Raw genomic sequence first — 16,132 nt, 5'->3', positions numbered from 1 at the left:
AAGTAAAAGTTGAAATCAGCCCGCATGCGACCAGCATGAAACTGCGAGCTTTGCCTTTCCTTCATCGTTTACCTAGAAGCCCAAATTCAACTTCAACTATCGAGCCGAACGACGACTAGCTCTTCGTGCACCTTGGACGACCAACGGTCACAAGGCCGATTCTGATATGAAGTCTCCTGCCGGCGGACGTGACCCCTATAAAGCATTTTTGAAATCCCCACCCAACCTAGCCCGACCTCCGTCATCAAGAATGACGCTCCCCTTGGTTTTGAATGCATAAGTGCAGAGAGAGGTGGAAACCAGTGGAGCAGTTCATGTCAAAGTTAGTCGCGATTTTCTCGGGAACTCATCCTGCGGCAGCGTTCCTCAAGACCTCCTACAAATTCTTCATAGCCGAGCCCACTTTGAATTAATCAATCAAATGCCCACGATTCCGTGATTCAATGTTGAAATAACAACCGGCATACATATACTTAGCGTCGTTCACGACCTTCAAATTCGCCCAACATGCCCCAGGCCAACCCCCTCACTGTCAACCTTGCCGGATTATGCGTCGAGGGCACCCTCTACGGCATATTCTTCACACTATTCGTTCTATCCTCAGCCCTCCTTATTTCTAGGGCTCGTAAGACCTCTCCTCACGCATCGATATGGTCTATCCTGTGCACACCTCTCATCGCCGGGTCTCTCGCTATGTTTGTTGCCATCACAGTAGTAAGTGAGCGCAACGTGGCTTGCATGGTTGGAGGCTGACATTCTCTGTCATTCAGCATTGGGTCATTGAAGGCGCACGTCTCGTTCAGGCTGTGAACTCTCCCGAAGGCCCCCTGATATTTTACTTGGAATGGAGCCAACCAACATTCGTTGCTGAGATGGGATTTTTTATCGCTGCAGCCGTGATCGGGGACGCTCTCATTGTAAGACACTTTTCTCTACCGTCCTGAGTCTCAGTCTCCTTTACTTATCTCGTGAAGATATATAGATTGTGGGTCGTTTGGAACTACAGGAAACTCGTGGTCGTCTTCCCTATCCTAGGTCTCGTGGGCCTTCTTAGTGCGTTCTCTCTTACCACTCATAGATATTACGAGGGTCGCTTATCAACCTCTGCGTTTCCCGAATCAGCTTGCGGAATTGGCCTAGTTCAGGAATTTCCTCAGCTGGAAACGGGAGCGGGTATTTTCCAATCAAGTGCAGCAAGATGGGCTACTCCCGATTGTGTGTTCACCATCTGGTAGGTCATTCGACTGCTTCTCCTTTACTGAGCAGCTCACCACACGTCTGTGGGTTGGTTAGCACCAACGTTTATTGCTCTGGTACGTCTGTCCTCTCATTTGTTGTTACACAACAAGGCATAACCCGTTCTCCACAGCAATGATCGCTTACAAGTTGTGGTTGGTCGACTCGAGATCGCAGAAATATGGTGGACCAAGTCTCGGTGTACGTGGCCTCCTTTTTTAACCACAGCGAACCTTCAACGTCATATAGGGAGTCCTTGCCATAGTCGTCGAAAGCGCCACTTTCTACACGTCCGTCCTCCTTTTCTGTTTTCTAACTCCTGATGCTCATTTTCGCGATATACCTCAGGGCTTGGGCACTCGTCTTCTTCGTAACATATCAAACACACCAAAACATATGCTTCCTCATCGTGAACTGCTGGCCCGCCGTCTCAGGCATTACATGCATGATGATTAATGTGCGCGCAGGCCTTGGGTGGGCGCTTGAGGGAACAAACAGTAACTTGAACACCTCTACAGTAAACGCCAGCCGCGTTGTGTTTGAGGGTATTGGAGATTCTAATAGCAAGGCGTACGTCATGAACCCTTTAGCATCTGATTCAACGAATGGCGATCAGAGTGGTTATGTTGGGGCTTTGAGGAAGTCGCGCCAGTTGGCTATTAATGTGCAGCATACCCACACTATGCATGCCGTATAATATTTGATCATGTAGTTGGGTACTCGCTGATTGAGCGGGGGTTGAACAATAATTTGTGCGTCAGATTCTTTTTCAATGTCGTTTATCGTCGGATTGAGGGGCCAAGAATTGTTGAAAGGCATTTCTGCTTCGTCTTGGTTGACGGAACAACCCCGATCGCCGTTGGTTATTGTTGTCGGACAGAGGAAAGCTCTAGCCACATTTGAAGTCGGTCGAACTCCTCAACAATGTGGAATGACGTAGTATAGGAAATAACTGCAGTCATGTACAAGTCATGTACCCGGACGTCTAAAATCGAAAGGCGGCCAGCAGGATTCAAGCTCTTACAATCCAAACTCCCGACCTTCAAGTCGACGATTCTCATAAACATCAACCTCCCAGTGCATCGCTTGCATACGAGTCGTCGAGTACAAGCTGATGACTCTGAAAATTGGCAGAGTGGGCTAAGACGGACATCAAATTGCGAGCCCTATTCCGTCCAGATATTTGACAGAGAAACTTTTGACGGGCGTAGAATTTCATTTGCCGAAGCTGGATTAGACTCGGGGGCAAGAAGGTAGAGTAATGCGCCATCGAAATTAATCACTTGCCAATGGGGGCAAACATGAGAGAGAGTCCTGAGTGCGGAAGATCGTTCGACATCAATGTCGTTTGTCGTATGCTCAAAGTCAGTGGAAGTCTTGAGATGGGGGCTCACGCAGCATTCTGAGGTACGCAACTCTCGAGTAGCCTTTTTCTTGTACTTGAGTTGGCTGGACGAAATGAACTAGAAAGCATGGCATGTCTTGTATGATTTCCGACGTCTATATTAAGAACAATCGTAGGAATTAAGCGTTTGGAATACGCGGCAAGCTCCCGGAGCTCGAAGACGGAGCGCAGTCATACTCGTCCAACCCACTCTCACGTTGAGACATGTTGAAGAAGGACGTAAGGATGAAGTTCGACCGGTGTGCGCTACGTACGGGCTCGTCAATACGCAAAGACTGCATGTTCATGATGATCCGGCAAGTCTACAAAAAAGCAGCCTTGAGACGAGTCGACGTCCAATCAAAAAATGGCTTACCACAACGCTGAAAAACGTATGAGGCCAACTGCGGGGTTATTAGATCGCAGGTACGCAGGTCGGTCAATTTGGTGGTACGTACATGAGAAGCGGCATGCTGGGGATGGCTTCCTTAGTGAGGAACGCAAATGGGGTTGCACAGAGCACAATGGCTTAGATACATCGTGAGGCGGCAATGAATGGATTAGAAGTTGATTCACTAACCACAAATCGTAACCAACACAATGGACCCATCGCGTATCACAAGCCGCAACAAGGGATGGATAGGGCCATTGTTTAGCCTCGTGATAGACAGGTACCACAGGCTGATATGTAGGACGCAAATTATAGCGCTGGAAAGGTTAAGATCAAGGTTGTCAGGTATCACTCAGTCAAGCGGAACGGGAAGGGACAGACGTTAGGTAGATCACTTCAACAGGTGCTCGAACCCAATTACATGCTTCATCGAAAAAAATCTCCTGTGACCCTTGTTTCCCGTGCGCGATGGTGAGAGAAGCTTGAGTCAGGAATAGAATCATCAAATAAGCGCCGACTCTTTTCGATTGATTGCACAAAGCGTAAACTAAGCGTCTTTGAGCATGCTTATACGGAATATATAAAAGATGCTTACCTCTTAAAATTAAAATGTAATCTAATATAGCTTGGAGGGAGGCCGAAGAGACAAAGAGGAACGTATGCCATGATCGACATGCGTGCATCTGCACTGGGACACGAAAGTTCAAGAAGAGGTACACGTTCACCCTGTCGATGATGAACAAGATCAACGAATTGCAAAAAGAAATCGAAGATAGAGCTCACACTTGTGATAATATCCCATAGTAGCGCGCGAACAGATAAGCGCCCTTTACTTGATTAAACGGAAAGCTAAGAAAGAGCCGGTGAAGAGTGGCTCAGAGAAGTGAACATGAGTACGTACCTCCAGATGTGATGATACTCTTGAGAGCAAGTCAGAAAGTACTCCCAGCATAAGAGGGTCAACGCCGCCACTGGTCTTGTCAGCTTCGGTGGTTAGTCAATCGATGCACCAAACTGACCAGAGGAGTACTGATGAGCCAGTAAGGTTGATGGGAGCTGGGAGAAGGGGTTGTCAAGGTCGAATGGAAAACCTGAGGGTTTGCGCATTCAAGTTGGCGCAAAGACGTCGACCTAGAGGTCGTCGTCGCGTATGATGAGGGGAGATCCAGAGAAGCGACAGGGAGCAAAGTCAGGTGCGTTACTGTATTTTGAACGTCAAGAACTCAATCAATTATTATATATTAACGGCGATCAGTGGGCGTTCATACTAACCACCTATAGTAACGCTCAAGGGACGATGTCGCCGGCAAAGGCCGCAGGCACGGGTTCGCCATGATCACTACTGAAAAGGTGCCTGCTATGCAAGACCTGTGGACCCTACGTGAGTAAAGGTTATCGGACGATTGAAAAGTGCCCTAGGGTCTCGCGTATTACGCGTTGACCGTTGAGGTCAGCGAAATTATTGTGAGTAAAGCAATGGGCTGGTTGCTGACATGAGCTGACATGTGGGATACTTCGGTCGTGATGTTGAACCGGCGGGTGTCGGCGGCATCGGGGATAAATCTGACCTTCAGTCATAGGAAATAAAGGGGAAAATTCACGAGGTGAGCGCTCACGCGCACGAGCCATCAATTTCGATCGAGAAACCATTTCTCGAATCTCGTCTGATGCTCAGCTCGAGGACGCGACCAAGACGCGACTTGGAGGCATGAGCGCTTAGACTTCCGTGAGGAGAATTGTTGAAATGAAACCGCGTCCAAGGAGGCTTCAGATGGAGGATAATTAGATACAATACAGAGGCGAGGATTCAGATGCCCTTACCGCTCACAAGGTGCGGTATTGGCGGCGCAGTCCTTGATCCGCCGATTTCTCCAGAATGAGGCAAATGCGATGTTCTCAAAATCAACATGTTTCATAGACTTGCATTTCACGAGGATAGTTGAACAAATACATGGTATACACAGAAGAGCAGAGAAGCCTAGGGAAAAGGTGGGTCTGACGTACGCCAAAAAAAAGACGAAGGCAACAAACGAACCAACATCAGGTCAATCATCATCCCCAGGCGCCACTTGTCCCCGCCTATTCCTCTCAGAACCAGAGCGCTTGATATGAACATCCCGATGCTCGACTACCGCCTGCCAACCCTCCCATTTCCTCTTTCCGAGCTCTTCAACGAATGCAACGCTGCGATGCTTGCCAAGCTGACAACAGACTCCAACCACGACCTCATCGTCCTCCTCAGTATCAACTTGCTTCAATTTCTCCTCGATCACGCCACACGCGTCATCAAAGCGCTTCTGAACATCGCTATCAGCAAAGAACCAGTCCCTGAGCGGTTTGTTAAGGCCAGTCTGAGAAGATCGGACGTGTTTGGGAGGGTTAGGAAGAGTTCGGATGTCAAAGACAACTGCAGGAGTTGGAACGATAGGCCCGCGACTGTGCCCATAGGAAATTAGGCGCAGAATAGGGAGGTCGGAGATGGTTGTGTTGTGGTTGGGATTGGGGATAAGATCGTCGTCATCGGATCCAGAGTCTGTCTCTTCGAGCTCGAGATCGACAGCCGCAGCTTCCTGCGCCACTTGCTGTTCTGAAAGTGACATTCGTCGTCGTGGGGAAGACAGAGATGTCTCCACTGATTATATCGGCACGCGACCACAGATGTGCCATGTTTGGCAAGGCGGTAATCTCAAAACCATTGCAAACATAATGTAACTCTCTCATCATATCAACTCACCATAGAAACTCTCAACTACGTGGGTGAGTTTCACGTTTCCACGATGTCGCTGATAATACTACTTAGCAGTCAAACCAACTTGAACTCCCTACCCTGGTGATGGCTTTACGACGCAACGCATCTTATGCGCTCTGAACGCTGAGGCCGCCGTGTGTACAGGAATGAAGGGCAAGCCGTAACGTGAAGTTGAGAAGCCTTCTGGCCGCAACATCCCTTCCTTGTCGCCCATTTCCCGCATTCTCCAGCTTCCTGTTGCTGTGCGTTGCCATGACCTATCTTCCTCAAATACCCATTCAACGTCTGCATTAAACAACACATAATCATCCTTGTCGATCACTGGAATCTCAGAGCTTTCCGAGAGATACTGAATCACCCCTACAAGGAAGCTGCTGACTGAATGGCATCTATTCGGCCTTTGTGAAGGGGGAAAAAAACGTAGCGGCTCACGGTTTTGCTTCTTCGGCAACCCCCTGAGCGGCCTCCCGACAGCTCACGAGCAAATTTGGCTATAAATAATCCTCAACTCGCGCCCCGAGCGGGTTCTTTTTCCGCTCCGCTCCGCCTCGAGTCGACTTGAGTTCTTTTCTGATTCCCACGGTATTCGGGATCTCCTTCAAATGGTCGTCCGTTGATTCGCTGTGGAGGACTCTTCGCACGACTCGAACCAGGATCTTATTCTCATGTTCTGGTCTATGCTGTCGATTTCGGGTTTATTATCATCGCATTACTTCTAAATATCCGTCATTGAAACGTTTCTTGCTCGCAGCTGTCCCCTCGAATTCACCCTCCGTTTCGAGCAACTTGGCATTTTGTTATTCAAAAGCAGTCCGGTAGTAATCGTGGCAAATACTTGCGCAGAATTTCGTTGAGCCTGATGATCACTCCAGCGGTCTACAACTTTTTTTGATGGTTGCCTACAATTGAAACGCCACGAAGGTTCGGATTATCCATGTCCTATATTCTCATCATCGCTGTTTACAGGATCTGTCGAAGCGCTTGAACTCATTTTCGCCAGTGTTTTGCCGGCCGGGGTGTCCCTACCGCTTCCTTATTCTTTATAAAAGGGATTGTCGACTTCTTTTGGTGTATCCTCCACCCTTTTCACGTTTTTCCCCAATCCGGCCCCCAAATGGCTGTCGCTCTTTTCTCCACGCTCATTACTCTTTTATTTGGCGCTCAAATCGCCAACGCCGCTGGTCTTTCCAACCAAGTAACCTGTAGCACTGGGCACGTTACATCGAACAAGGCATGCTGCCGTGAGTCATCTAAAATGTGCCCCTTTCTCTTCGAATACTGACTTGAATGGTCACCAGCACTCTTCCCTATTGTTGATAATATCCAACAGAACCTTCATGGCGGTGGAGCGTGTGGGTTTGGGGTACGAATTTTCCTCATCCACTCTCCCTGTCCTCATCACCCTGCCAGGCGCACACAGCTCTTCGACTGTCGTTCCACGACGCCATTGGGTTCTCCATCCACGGTAGCTAACCAACAATGTTTGTAACTACCTACTAATTATTTGTGGTCAGGTGGCAAAGGCGGCGGCGCAGACGGTTCAATTCTGATCTTCAATACCACCGAGTTGGCCTACGGTGATTATTTTTGGTTTCGACCTGTATATTGACGTCCCCTGATGTCGTGACAATGATTTCAGATGCCAACGTGGGGTAACTATTCAATCCCCAAAATTTCATTTTATCTCTGACACCAATCCAAAGGATCGACGATATCACCGCTGATCAATGGCCAGTCTTCCAAACTACCGGACTGAGTGCCGGAGATTTGTGAGTGAAGCCGTTCCAGTATGAGCATTACCTTACTATTTTATCTAAAGCTTGCACCTTGCCGCCGCGGTTGGTACCGCAAATTGCCCAGGCGCACCTAGACTCCAGTATATGTTTGGCCGTCCTCCACCCGTGGCACCTGCTCCTGACAACACCGTACCGAAACCCACCGGTAACTCCTTGATATTGACCTCTGTGTCTCGTCGTACTAAAACTGTCGTATCTAGATAGCGTTGATTCCATGCTTGCTCGCATGGCTGATGCGGGATTTAGCCCGGCGGAACTTGTGGCTCTCCTCGCGTCTCATAGCATCGCGAACGTTGTACGTCTTTTGCTTTTTTGTCTAGGAGCAAATTATTGAAGTTTCTTTTTGTTAGGTTGACATTGACCCAGTGCGTCACCCTGTTGTATCTGCACGATTTATCACTCATTCCCTTTCTAGACTGTTGCCGGAATTCCGTTAGATTCGTGAGTCATTCCCCACATCAACTCAGTCCGAGTTCCACTTATGCGTCGAATAATAGAACTTCGACGACTTTGTGAGTATCCGACATCCAATTTTCGACCATTGTATGTTCAAACATAAGTTCGTAATTAGCGACTCCCAGCTATTCCTTGAAGTCCTCCTGAAGGGAACTGTATTCCCAGGGTAGGTGGTTATTTGACAGACATCCGTACAGTTTCTAACTCTATATATCTTCCCTAGTTCCGGCGCCAACAGTGGTGAAGTTCAATCTTTCACTACAGCAGAAATGCGCCTCCAAAGTGATTCAGCCATCGCACGCGGTTCGTCCTTTGAGTTTTTCTTGCGAAGTATCCGGGCTTCAACCTTCGGAAATAGATCACAGAACTGCATGCTCATGGCAGTCAATGATTAACAACCAGGCGCGGATGATGACCCAATTCAAGGCTGCCATGGCCAAACTCCAAGTCCTGGGTCAAGATACAAGTAAACTCATTGATTGCTCCGATGTACGTCCTATTTGAAGGAACATTGAGCAATTGTCCTGATCAACAACTCTTATTTCACCCAGGTCATACCCGTGCCCAAACCCTTCGCTGGTCCAATCAAGTACCCAAGCTCATTCTCTCAAGCTAATATCGAGCAGAAGGTATGATATATTCATGATATTTAGGACCCATCATATTTTTCTAACATGGCTGTAGTGCACTGAGTTTAAGTTCCCATCCGTCGGCCGCTGAGGGCTGCTTGAAGGTCACTTTTTCTGTCCACAAAATACTAAAAGGATATTTTTCCACACACGAACATTTTACAAAGGACTCGTTTTTCTCTTGTAGTTCGTTGCGCTATGTATACGGACAGGTTTAGCTTATGTAGCATTTGCGATTTGTAGGGTGTTTTGAATTTTATGTTGTAAATTTCGGACTTTTGGTCTGATAAGAGGTGGAAATGTCTACAGGCAAGTACAATGCGATAAGGCTGAAGGAATTCGAAGGAAGAAAAACGGTGGTGTGTTCAAATCACGTACACGTGCGGGGCGAAGTGTTTTACATCAACTCTCAACTCTGCTTGAACTCTCCGCTCAGACTTGGCTTCCGGGGTTGCAAGCCGCGAACCACGGTCATGTCCCTGTCCCAAATGCTACGGACCACTAGGGAACAAGCAGGGCTCCTCAAATCAATCGAAGAATGCCTGTTGAATTACCTTACCATCGCGTTATCCTCGCCAGAGACGAGCGCGTCATCACAAGGTTCTCACCGTTCTTCACGCGTTTTATAACGACACGACATATACGATTGCGAATCAAAGTAGGAAGCGGCGGAGGTGAAGGCGATTAGTACAGTTTGAGCAGAACACTTCTGAGTCCTCCACGAGGTGCGATTTCTCACCTGCATGATTTCTGGAAACCACTCAGCTCGGCATCAGGAGAGTTCCACACGAATTCACACACCGTTGATGAATACCCATCCACCTTACTAACCACCTAGATCCCACGGCGTCCATATTCACAGCCCCTAACGATCTCAACGAGGAGGCCACACTCGGCTTCGTCGGTCGTGGGATGACGCTGGGTCATATGCCACACACGAAGGTAACGACAAGTTCTTGAAACCAATCAATTCCGTTGCTAGTCAGCTCAATTTCGAATGTCAGCTTACCCATCGCCTACGAGATTCCTTGGCAAGCGAGCTGGGGAGACCACGAATCGGCGGACAATCTCTACCGCTGGTCGCACTGTTCAAGTGTTCGTAAGTAAGACGGGACTAAGTTCGTTGCTCTCAGCTGATGAATCACCTTCAGATCTATGACTCTCATCGCCTCTCCTCTTTTGTACACATCTTTGGAATTGATGGTCACCATTATCGTTTCCCTAGGCCTCCGAGCATGGGTAAAACCATGTTCTTTGTCATTCCTTTCCTTATTGCAGGCCTTATGTAGTGCGCCCATAGAGCACTTGAACCATAAGATGCGATTCCCATCCTCGAATATGTGAAACGCGTCAAAGCGAGACGACGAATTTCTATCTTCCACGACAACCCTGCCCGTAACGTAAATCGATCGCGCTTTCCCGACTCGGTTAGATACCTTCTCTGGTGGCGACCCTCGATGTAAGCCAGAGGTCGTTGTCGTCGATGAGCATGGTAACATCATATTTCAGTCTTTGATTTCGGTTTTCACCCCCACTGGTTATCGACTTACTGGGTTGTAGAAGATTATGGAAAAGTGATGAACGTGCTGTGCCATCCCGGATTTGCCTTTGCGCCTCTCTGGGACCTTCACGAAGATTTAAAGCGTCAACTTTTTGAGCTGCTATTAATCATAGCCGGCGATTGATTTAGGCACGGTACTCAGACTCGAGTCAAGTCCTGAATCCTTGCATGCCGCCGGTGTCAGATGGCGAAAGAAACGCGCTCCTGTTGCTAATAAGTTTTTCGACTGTTTTCAGTCGGGCATTGAGCTTGATCAGCAAAGACAACTTGGCAGTGAACTTGCCACATCTTGATTTGGTTGCGTCTTGCTGTCCCTTCTTGGCGCGATTTCTGCGTAAGGGGCCAGTAAATTTCAAGTTGAAAACCGAGTAATGTTGGAACTATGAGCATGGCGTGGTACCCACATCAGTCGGGTACAAACTCGGGTCTACCCTAAACCCGTTTGCGTCATTGTGGCGAGCTGCGATGAGCTGATGCACTAGTCGTATAGACTGCGTGAAAAATACCCGTGTCGTAGGGGTGTGGAAGTACATGAAACAAGGTATCCGAGACCAACACGAACAAGAGCGAGTCCCATAAACTGAGGTCGCGAAATAAGTCAACTTCCGAGCACTGATTGTCAAGGTCTTGATGAGCCATTCATCTAAAATTGGGATGACACTTACGCCGAGCAAGGTGGGGCACATTGACGAGACCATAATGAACCGCCGGATATCCGACGAGTGACTCTCCCCATGCGTCAAAGGTGATCGTAGTTCATGTTCAAAAAGGTAAAATTTGCATGTGAGAGGGAGTGGTGCCTGCTTTCCGAGACGGGGTAGCTCAGACAATAAGGTGAGAAGGGGTTGAATTACGACATTGTGTATAGATTGGCGTTCTATTGGATATATGAAACAAACCTACGTGGTTCAGTGACGCGTCATCGGAAAGAATCAAGCCAAACGCACTCAAAACATCCACATCTTTGGTTAAAAGCGTCAAGTCCACCCATGCTAACCTAGATTGTCACGAATTCTTCTTGAGCGGTTTGACAATGGGAGGCGGAGGTGGCATCGTCAAGGGGTTCTCCTCGCGTGCTTGTTGCAAGAGCTTGTCCAGGCCTTTCTCCTTCACGGCCCTCTGAGCCTACCAATCAGCATATCGACCACCCACATAGGCTCGAGAACGCACCTGAATGCACTCCTTGTACTGCTCCCACACCTTCCCGCACTTCGCCTGGAATTCATCAGCTTTTTTCTTTGAGTACGCCCCGCGCTCCGAAGATGAGGCTGCGACTGCTGGTTCCAAGTAGCCTTCGAACCAGGCGTTGAAGCACGTATCGTACTTCTCCTTGAGGGGCGTGCATTCGGCGGAGAGGCTGTCCGCCATCGCGCACGATAGTGGGAAACAAGATGGGTTTAGTCAGCAATTGAATTCAATTTTGAAGCTGTTTCCCACAATTTACACATGTTGCGCTCTGCGTTAACGTTGTGCGACCTCATGAAGCTGCTTGTGCTATTGACCCAACCTGCAAAAGGCCGGCGAACTGTGGATTTCATTTCTCTTCCGCAGCTTGGATGTCGTCGAGAAACCCGCCTCAAAAAGTAAACAACAAGGAACTAATTTATCTCACGGCTTTCCATGCCCGTTTCATTTCTGCCGAATCACTGCATTTCCTGTGACTTTTCCCCGTTGGTTCCTATTTCTATTCTTACCATCGCACGTACTACCCTTCGTCATCGAACCGCAGTACAAAAGTTTGGAGGTGCCACACCGTTGTGCGATGTCGCGGGTCGAGAACAACAAAAAATCGACGGTCCTTCGGCAGCGCAGCAGGACTTGGGGCAACACCTGCACTATGATGCTCACCGTATAAAAAGATCGTTTGCTTCAGACCCATTCATCAGCTGAAACAGCTACTCGTCTCATAGACTCAGTAGAATGGCCAGTACTCGCTTCTGCGCTCTCTTCGCCTTGGCCTTGCTCGCTGCCCAACTTGCCCAAGCTGCCGTTATACCTGCAAATAACCTTTTCGGGAGCTCTACGATCTACCCATCTTCATTGTCTCCATCGGGAGCTACATCAGCACCAACTGACTCTCCGCAAGACGGGAATCCGCCTAACTCTACCCTTGGATACATGCCCTCTTTCTCCCATATGCCACACTCGGTACGAAAGCTTCAAGAATTGACTCAAAATGTGTCTCATCTCTATTTCCAGCGCCCTTCCGATTTCCCTGGCGATAGTCCGGCACCAACTGATCTCCCGAAGCACAAATTCTCTCCCTCGTACTCGCAATCTGACAATCCGCCAGCCGTACGCAAATTTTATACAGAGTAAGGATTCTTTCTTAACTGAAGCTTTAGAACACATCGGCCTTCCCTTCTGGAGCCCCCAACAATGGATCAGCACCATCTGACCACTCACATGATTCAAAATCTCATGAGGGACACGAAGGCCAGCCAGACTCCTTCTCCGACCACCACGACTTTTCTCCGACAAACGCGACCGATGTTCCAACACCGACGGACAATGGGAGGATGCCAACTGAATCATATAACCCTCCACCGTCATTCTCTGATGGTGGCGTTCCATCGGCGGTAAGTACCAAGTTAAATCTTGTTTGCCATGATATTTATTAACTCTCTTTTCATCAGTGCCCTTCTCACTTTCAGAATTTCGCAGTACCAGCACCCACCGATTTACCAGCATACAACTCTTCGGCTGGACCGATTCCACAAGGGGTAAGGGGAAACTTTACGATTTCTTGAAATTTTCTTACTTGTATCTTCAGTGCCCGACCGCCTTGCCTTCCTCCATCTGGCCCTCAGATGGTCCAGCACCTACTGACACTGTCTGATTGTTTCGCTTAACTAACGCGTAATTTTAACTTTGGACATCATGGACAGATCAATAGAACCGAGAAATTGTACATAAGTGGTATCGTTGTCCTTGTACTTTATCCTCGGACGCTATCGACTTTTACTTTTTCCCCTGTAACTGGTGTTGCACAATCCTTGGTAAGTGTGATGACCAGTGACATGCCGTGACATAGCGTCACAGGGCCAATTTCTTGAGACATGGACTTTGTACCTTCCACAACACCAATCCAATATATTTTTTGCAGTGGGTTTGAGGGAATGATGTGATTGAATCCACTGAGAGAGTTTTCCATGTAGAAATTGTATTTATTGCTCCAAAAATGCGAAATCAGCTTGTTTTCCCTGCCAAATTTGGCACTCTGGAGAGATTGGACTATAACTTTCCAACCACAACACGTATGAACATGGTTTGTAGGAGGATATTACTTAGAATTTGAATTCCAATCGATCTACGGATCCAGAATTTTTATTTGTGGCCCCTATGTTGAGATCACCCCTAAGAATGAGCACTTTAACATAGTTATGGGGTAGTAATTAAAGTTATGGACCCGTAGGATTGAAGCCACATACTAATCGGTTATTTAGTCTCTGCAAATCTAAGCCAAAATCCTATCCATTGTAACGCTGATAGCTCGAGTAGGCAACATTGGGCTAATAGGTGCTGTATAGCCACCAAAATCAGACACATTGTAGATTTTTATACAATTGAATAGAGACTATCTATACAATTCTGGCGCATTTTTTTTCTTGTAAATCGGTGGAGATTTGACTGAGCTACACCATTTACAAGTTTGGGCCATCTATAAGTAGTGGCCAAAACAGGCACCTTCCCAATTTGGCAGACTGGTGATGCTTCTCCGACAAGCTCAAAGTTGTAAATGATGTAGCTCAGTCAAATCTCCACTGATTTACAAGAAAAAAATGCGCCAGAATTGTATAGATAGTCTCTATTCAATTGTATAAAAATCTACAATGTGTCTGATTTTGGTGGCTATACAGCACCTATTAGCCCAATGTTGCCTACTCGAGCTATCAGCGTTACAATGGATAGGATTTTGGCTTAGATTTGCAGAGACTAAATAACCGATTAGTATGTGGCTTCAATCCTACGGGTCCATAATTTTAATTACTACCCCATAACTATGTTAAAGTGCTCATTCTTAGGGGTGATCTCGACATAGGGGCCACAAATAAAAATTCTGGATCCGTAGATCGATTGGAATTCAAATTCTAAGTAATATCCTCCTACAAACCATGTTCATACGTGTTGTGGTTGGAAAGTTATAGTCCAATCTCTCCAGAGTGCCAAATTTGGCAGGGAAAACAAGCTGATTTCGCATTTTTGGAGCAATAAATACAATTTCTACATGGAAAACTCTCTCAGTGGATTCAATCACATCATTCCCTCAAACCCACTGCAAAAAATATATTGGATTGGTGTTGTGGAAGGTACAAAGTCCATGTCTCAAGAAATTGGCCCTGTGACGCTATGTCACGGCATGTCACTGGTCATCACACTTACCAAGGATTGTGCAACACCACTGTAACAAGGTGGACTTTTGTTTTAAAACTGTATACTTTCTCAATGATATCATAGACTATGATGCTCTTTCTCTTCATTTTTGCTATTACATATGTTGCAGTTTTTTTCGCAAACCGAGTCAACGTTAAGTGTCCACAGCAGACTACCGACTTGCTACCCACAACAAATTATTTGAAGATTGTTCTCCAACATCAAGTGCACGATCCATCTGCATTGATCTCTCCACATGTTGTGTACCCAACGGTTCGCCCGTCGCCATCAAAATGCTGGGTTGGACATTGACATGGGCCCAAATTATCACAATTAGTACCATCCTCGCATCTATTCAAAATTGGTGAGTTCGTTATTATTATTGGCTTTTTAGGCAGCTTTTTCCACTCACACGCAACGGGAATTATCGGCACAGTGTATACCGTTGTAGCCACTGGGGCAACTGTCGCCGCATTGACCTTCCCCCAAGTTTCCTCCACAACGAATTTTGATGTCGGCCCCGTTTGAGTTATTGTCTCGCCAGCAAGCTGCACATTCGGAGCTGCATTGCAACCCCACTGCCGTCTGGATGAACGCAGATGACAAAAACATGCTGAGTGCCATAGAGAATTTCATTGCAATGCTAACTTCGAAAAAATCAGCTCGAGTTGATTCAACAGAGGACTACTGAGATGGGCACTCAGTCGAGTTCAACAAGCTTTGTTGAGAGCGAATTTTTGAATGATTATTCTCCAGACATCTGGTGCCTTATATACTTCAGCATACTGGACGTGAATGCGACGGATCGCAACGTCGGCAAGGCCGTCGTTACCTCCAGCTTAGGAGGTCTAGAAAACGGCCGCCCATTCGGATAAATAGAAACAGAATCTGCCTTCTCGTGAGTGTCTGCGAAACTCGTGGTCTGCGGTTCTCGAGTCAGCACTTGGTCCGCATAAATTCATCCGACCCATTTCTATGATCATCGATATATCATGCTGCTCGATTATTTCTCCACTTTCTGTCGTTTTGTCCACCCGTTCGTGTTTATTCTCTTCCTCCTCTGCTTTTTTTCTTTCTTGCGGCGAGCTTTTTTCTCCAATTTTTGTCATTTAATTTTTTTTACACTTTGAATTATTATTCGTACGACGCACCCATTCATTTAATTACAGTCTGTACCACAAGGGGCAAACAGCTTTCGTCGCCAGGTAAAGAGGTGATAAATAGTAAATAACTATGTCAAATTTTTTATTCCACATTTGTTGAAAAAATGATCAGTTAAATAAAATTCAAACTTTCTTGCTCATTATCTTCGCAGGAATGGTTGATAAAAAGAAAATGTTGATGCCAGAGTAGGAAGATAAAGATCAACCCTGTTTTGCCACAGCAACAAAGATGAGGCGACAAGTTAATGTCATTGAAAGCCTGTTCCTGAATTGGAACAAAATTTAACTAATTGCCAGGGAATTTTGAGGGAATTAGACATTCCTATGCGGGTAGTGATGGGCAGGGGTCAGGCTGGGGTTTGGTGGGTTTTTGGTGGGTTTTGACTTTATAGG

At 47.1% G+C, this 16,132-nt stretch overlaps 7 protein-coding genes across 7 annotated transcripts; 3 read left to right on the top strand and 4 right to left on the bottom strand.

Moving 5' to 3' along the window:
* Positions 1-507: 507 nt before the first annotated feature.
* Positions 508-1,933, top strand: LACBIDRAFT_312259 (uncharacterized protein; the record flags this gene model as incomplete). Its single annotated transcript, XM_001888031.1, has 7 exons — positions 508-714; positions 771-917; positions 975-1,231; positions 1,294-1,313; positions 1,370-1,437; positions 1,486-1,526; positions 1,585-1,933. The coding sequence occupies 7 exons, from the start codon at positions 508-510 to the stop codon at positions 1,931-1,933; spliced, it is 1,089 nt and encodes a 362-aa protein (XP_001888066.1).
* A 768-nt stretch (positions 1,934-2,701) lies between these two features.
* Positions 2,702-4,174, bottom strand: LACBIDRAFT_312258 (uncharacterized protein). Its single transcript, XM_001887985.1, has 9 exons — positions 4,031-4,174; positions 3,913-3,982; positions 3,795-3,860; positions 3,607-3,737; positions 3,393-3,558; positions 3,201-3,328; positions 3,079-3,148; positions 2,997-3,024; positions 2,702-2,943 (listed from the first exon to the last, which is right to left on the bottom strand). The coding sequence occupies exons 1-9, from the start codon at positions 4,116-4,118 to the stop codon at positions 2,761-2,763; spliced, it is 930 nt and encodes a 309-aa protein (XP_001888020.1). The 5' UTR covers positions 4,119-4,174; the 3' UTR covers positions 2,702-2,760.
* An 882-nt stretch (positions 4,175-5,056) lies between these two features.
* On the bottom strand, positions 5,057-5,634 carry LACBIDRAFT_312257 (uncharacterized protein; the record flags this gene model as incomplete). Its single annotated transcript, XM_001887984.1, has 1 exon — positions 5,057-5,634. Exon 1 carries the CDS (start codon positions 5,609-5,611, stop codon positions 5,057-5,059), a length of 555 nt encoding a protein of 184 aa, XP_001888019.1. The 5' UTR covers positions 5,612-5,634.
* A 1,240-nt stretch (positions 5,635-6,874) lies between these two features.
* Positions 6,875-8,915, top strand: LACBIDRAFT_191903 (manganese peroxidase; the record flags this gene model as incomplete). The annotated part of the gene is made up of 16 exons (XM_001888030.1): positions 6,875-7,001; positions 7,059-7,123; positions 7,171-7,225; positions 7,275-7,337; positions 7,400-7,412; positions 7,464-7,529; positions 7,580-7,701; positions 7,757-7,851; positions 7,907-7,921; positions 7,972-7,997; positions 8,054-8,068; positions 8,128-8,178; positions 8,236-8,315; positions 8,371-8,501; positions 8,564-8,641; positions 8,697-8,915. The coding sequence occupies 16 exons, from the start codon at positions 6,875-6,877 to the stop codon at positions 8,730-8,732; spliced, it is 1,038 nt and encodes a 345-aa protein (XP_001888065.1). The 3' UTR covers positions 8,733-8,915.
* A 1,667-nt stretch (positions 8,916-10,582) lies between these two features.
* LACBIDRAFT_312255 (uncharacterized protein) lies at positions 10,583-10,938 on the bottom strand (the record flags this gene model as incomplete). The annotated part of the gene is made up of 2 exons (XM_001887983.1): positions 10,583-10,814; positions 10,868-10,938. The coding sequence occupies 2 exons, from the start codon at positions 10,936-10,938 to the stop codon at positions 10,583-10,585; spliced, it is 303 nt and encodes a 100-aa protein (XP_001888018.1).
* A 269-nt stretch (positions 10,939-11,207) lies between these two features.
* LACBIDRAFT_312254 (uncharacterized protein) lies at positions 11,208-11,570 on the bottom strand (the record flags this gene model as incomplete). Its single annotated transcript, XM_001887982.1, has 2 exons — positions 11,208-11,321; positions 11,373-11,570. The coding sequence occupies 2 exons, from the start codon at positions 11,568-11,570 to the stop codon at positions 11,208-11,210; spliced, it is 312 nt and encodes a 103-aa protein (XP_001888017.1).
* A 552-nt stretch (positions 11,571-12,122) lies between these two features.
* LACBIDRAFT_312253 (uncharacterized protein) lies at positions 12,123-13,041 on the top strand (the record flags this gene model as incomplete). Its single annotated transcript, XM_001888029.1, has 5 exons — positions 12,123-12,350; positions 12,402-12,497; positions 12,548-12,781; positions 12,839-12,925; positions 12,976-13,041. The coding sequence occupies 5 exons, from the start codon at positions 12,123-12,125 to the stop codon at positions 13,039-13,041; spliced, it is 711 nt and encodes a 236-aa protein (XP_001888064.1).
* Positions 13,042-16,132: the final 3,091 nt, after the last annotated feature.

The sequence above is a fragment of the Laccaria bicolor genome, genomic scaffold (genome assembly GCF_000143565.1).
Source record: "Laccaria bicolor S238N-H82 LACBIscaffold_50 genomic scaffold, whole genome shotgun sequence".
Classification (NCBI taxonomy): Eukaryota; Fungi; Basidiomycota; class Agaricomycetes; order Agaricales; family Hydnangiaceae; genus Laccaria; species Laccaria bicolor.
The sequence above is the reverse complement of the archived record's forward strand: the minus strand, read 5'-3'. Positions and strand labels throughout refer to the sequence as shown.

Excerpts from the sequence above, each read along its gene's own strand:
- LACBIDRAFT_312258 (XM_001887985.1), bottom strand. The coding sequence starts at position 4,118 with ATGCGCAAACCCTCAGGTTTTCCATTCGACCTTGACAACCCCTTCTCC. Across the intron at positions 3,983-4,030 it reads GGCTCATCAGTACTCCTCTG|TGGCGGCGTTGACCCTCTTA; the intron begins GTCAGTTTGGTG and ends TGACAAGACCAG. Across the intron at positions 3,861-3,912 it reads GAGTATCATCACATCTGGAG|CTTTCCGTTTAATCAAGTAA; the intron begins GTACGTACTCAT and ends GCTCTTTCTTAG.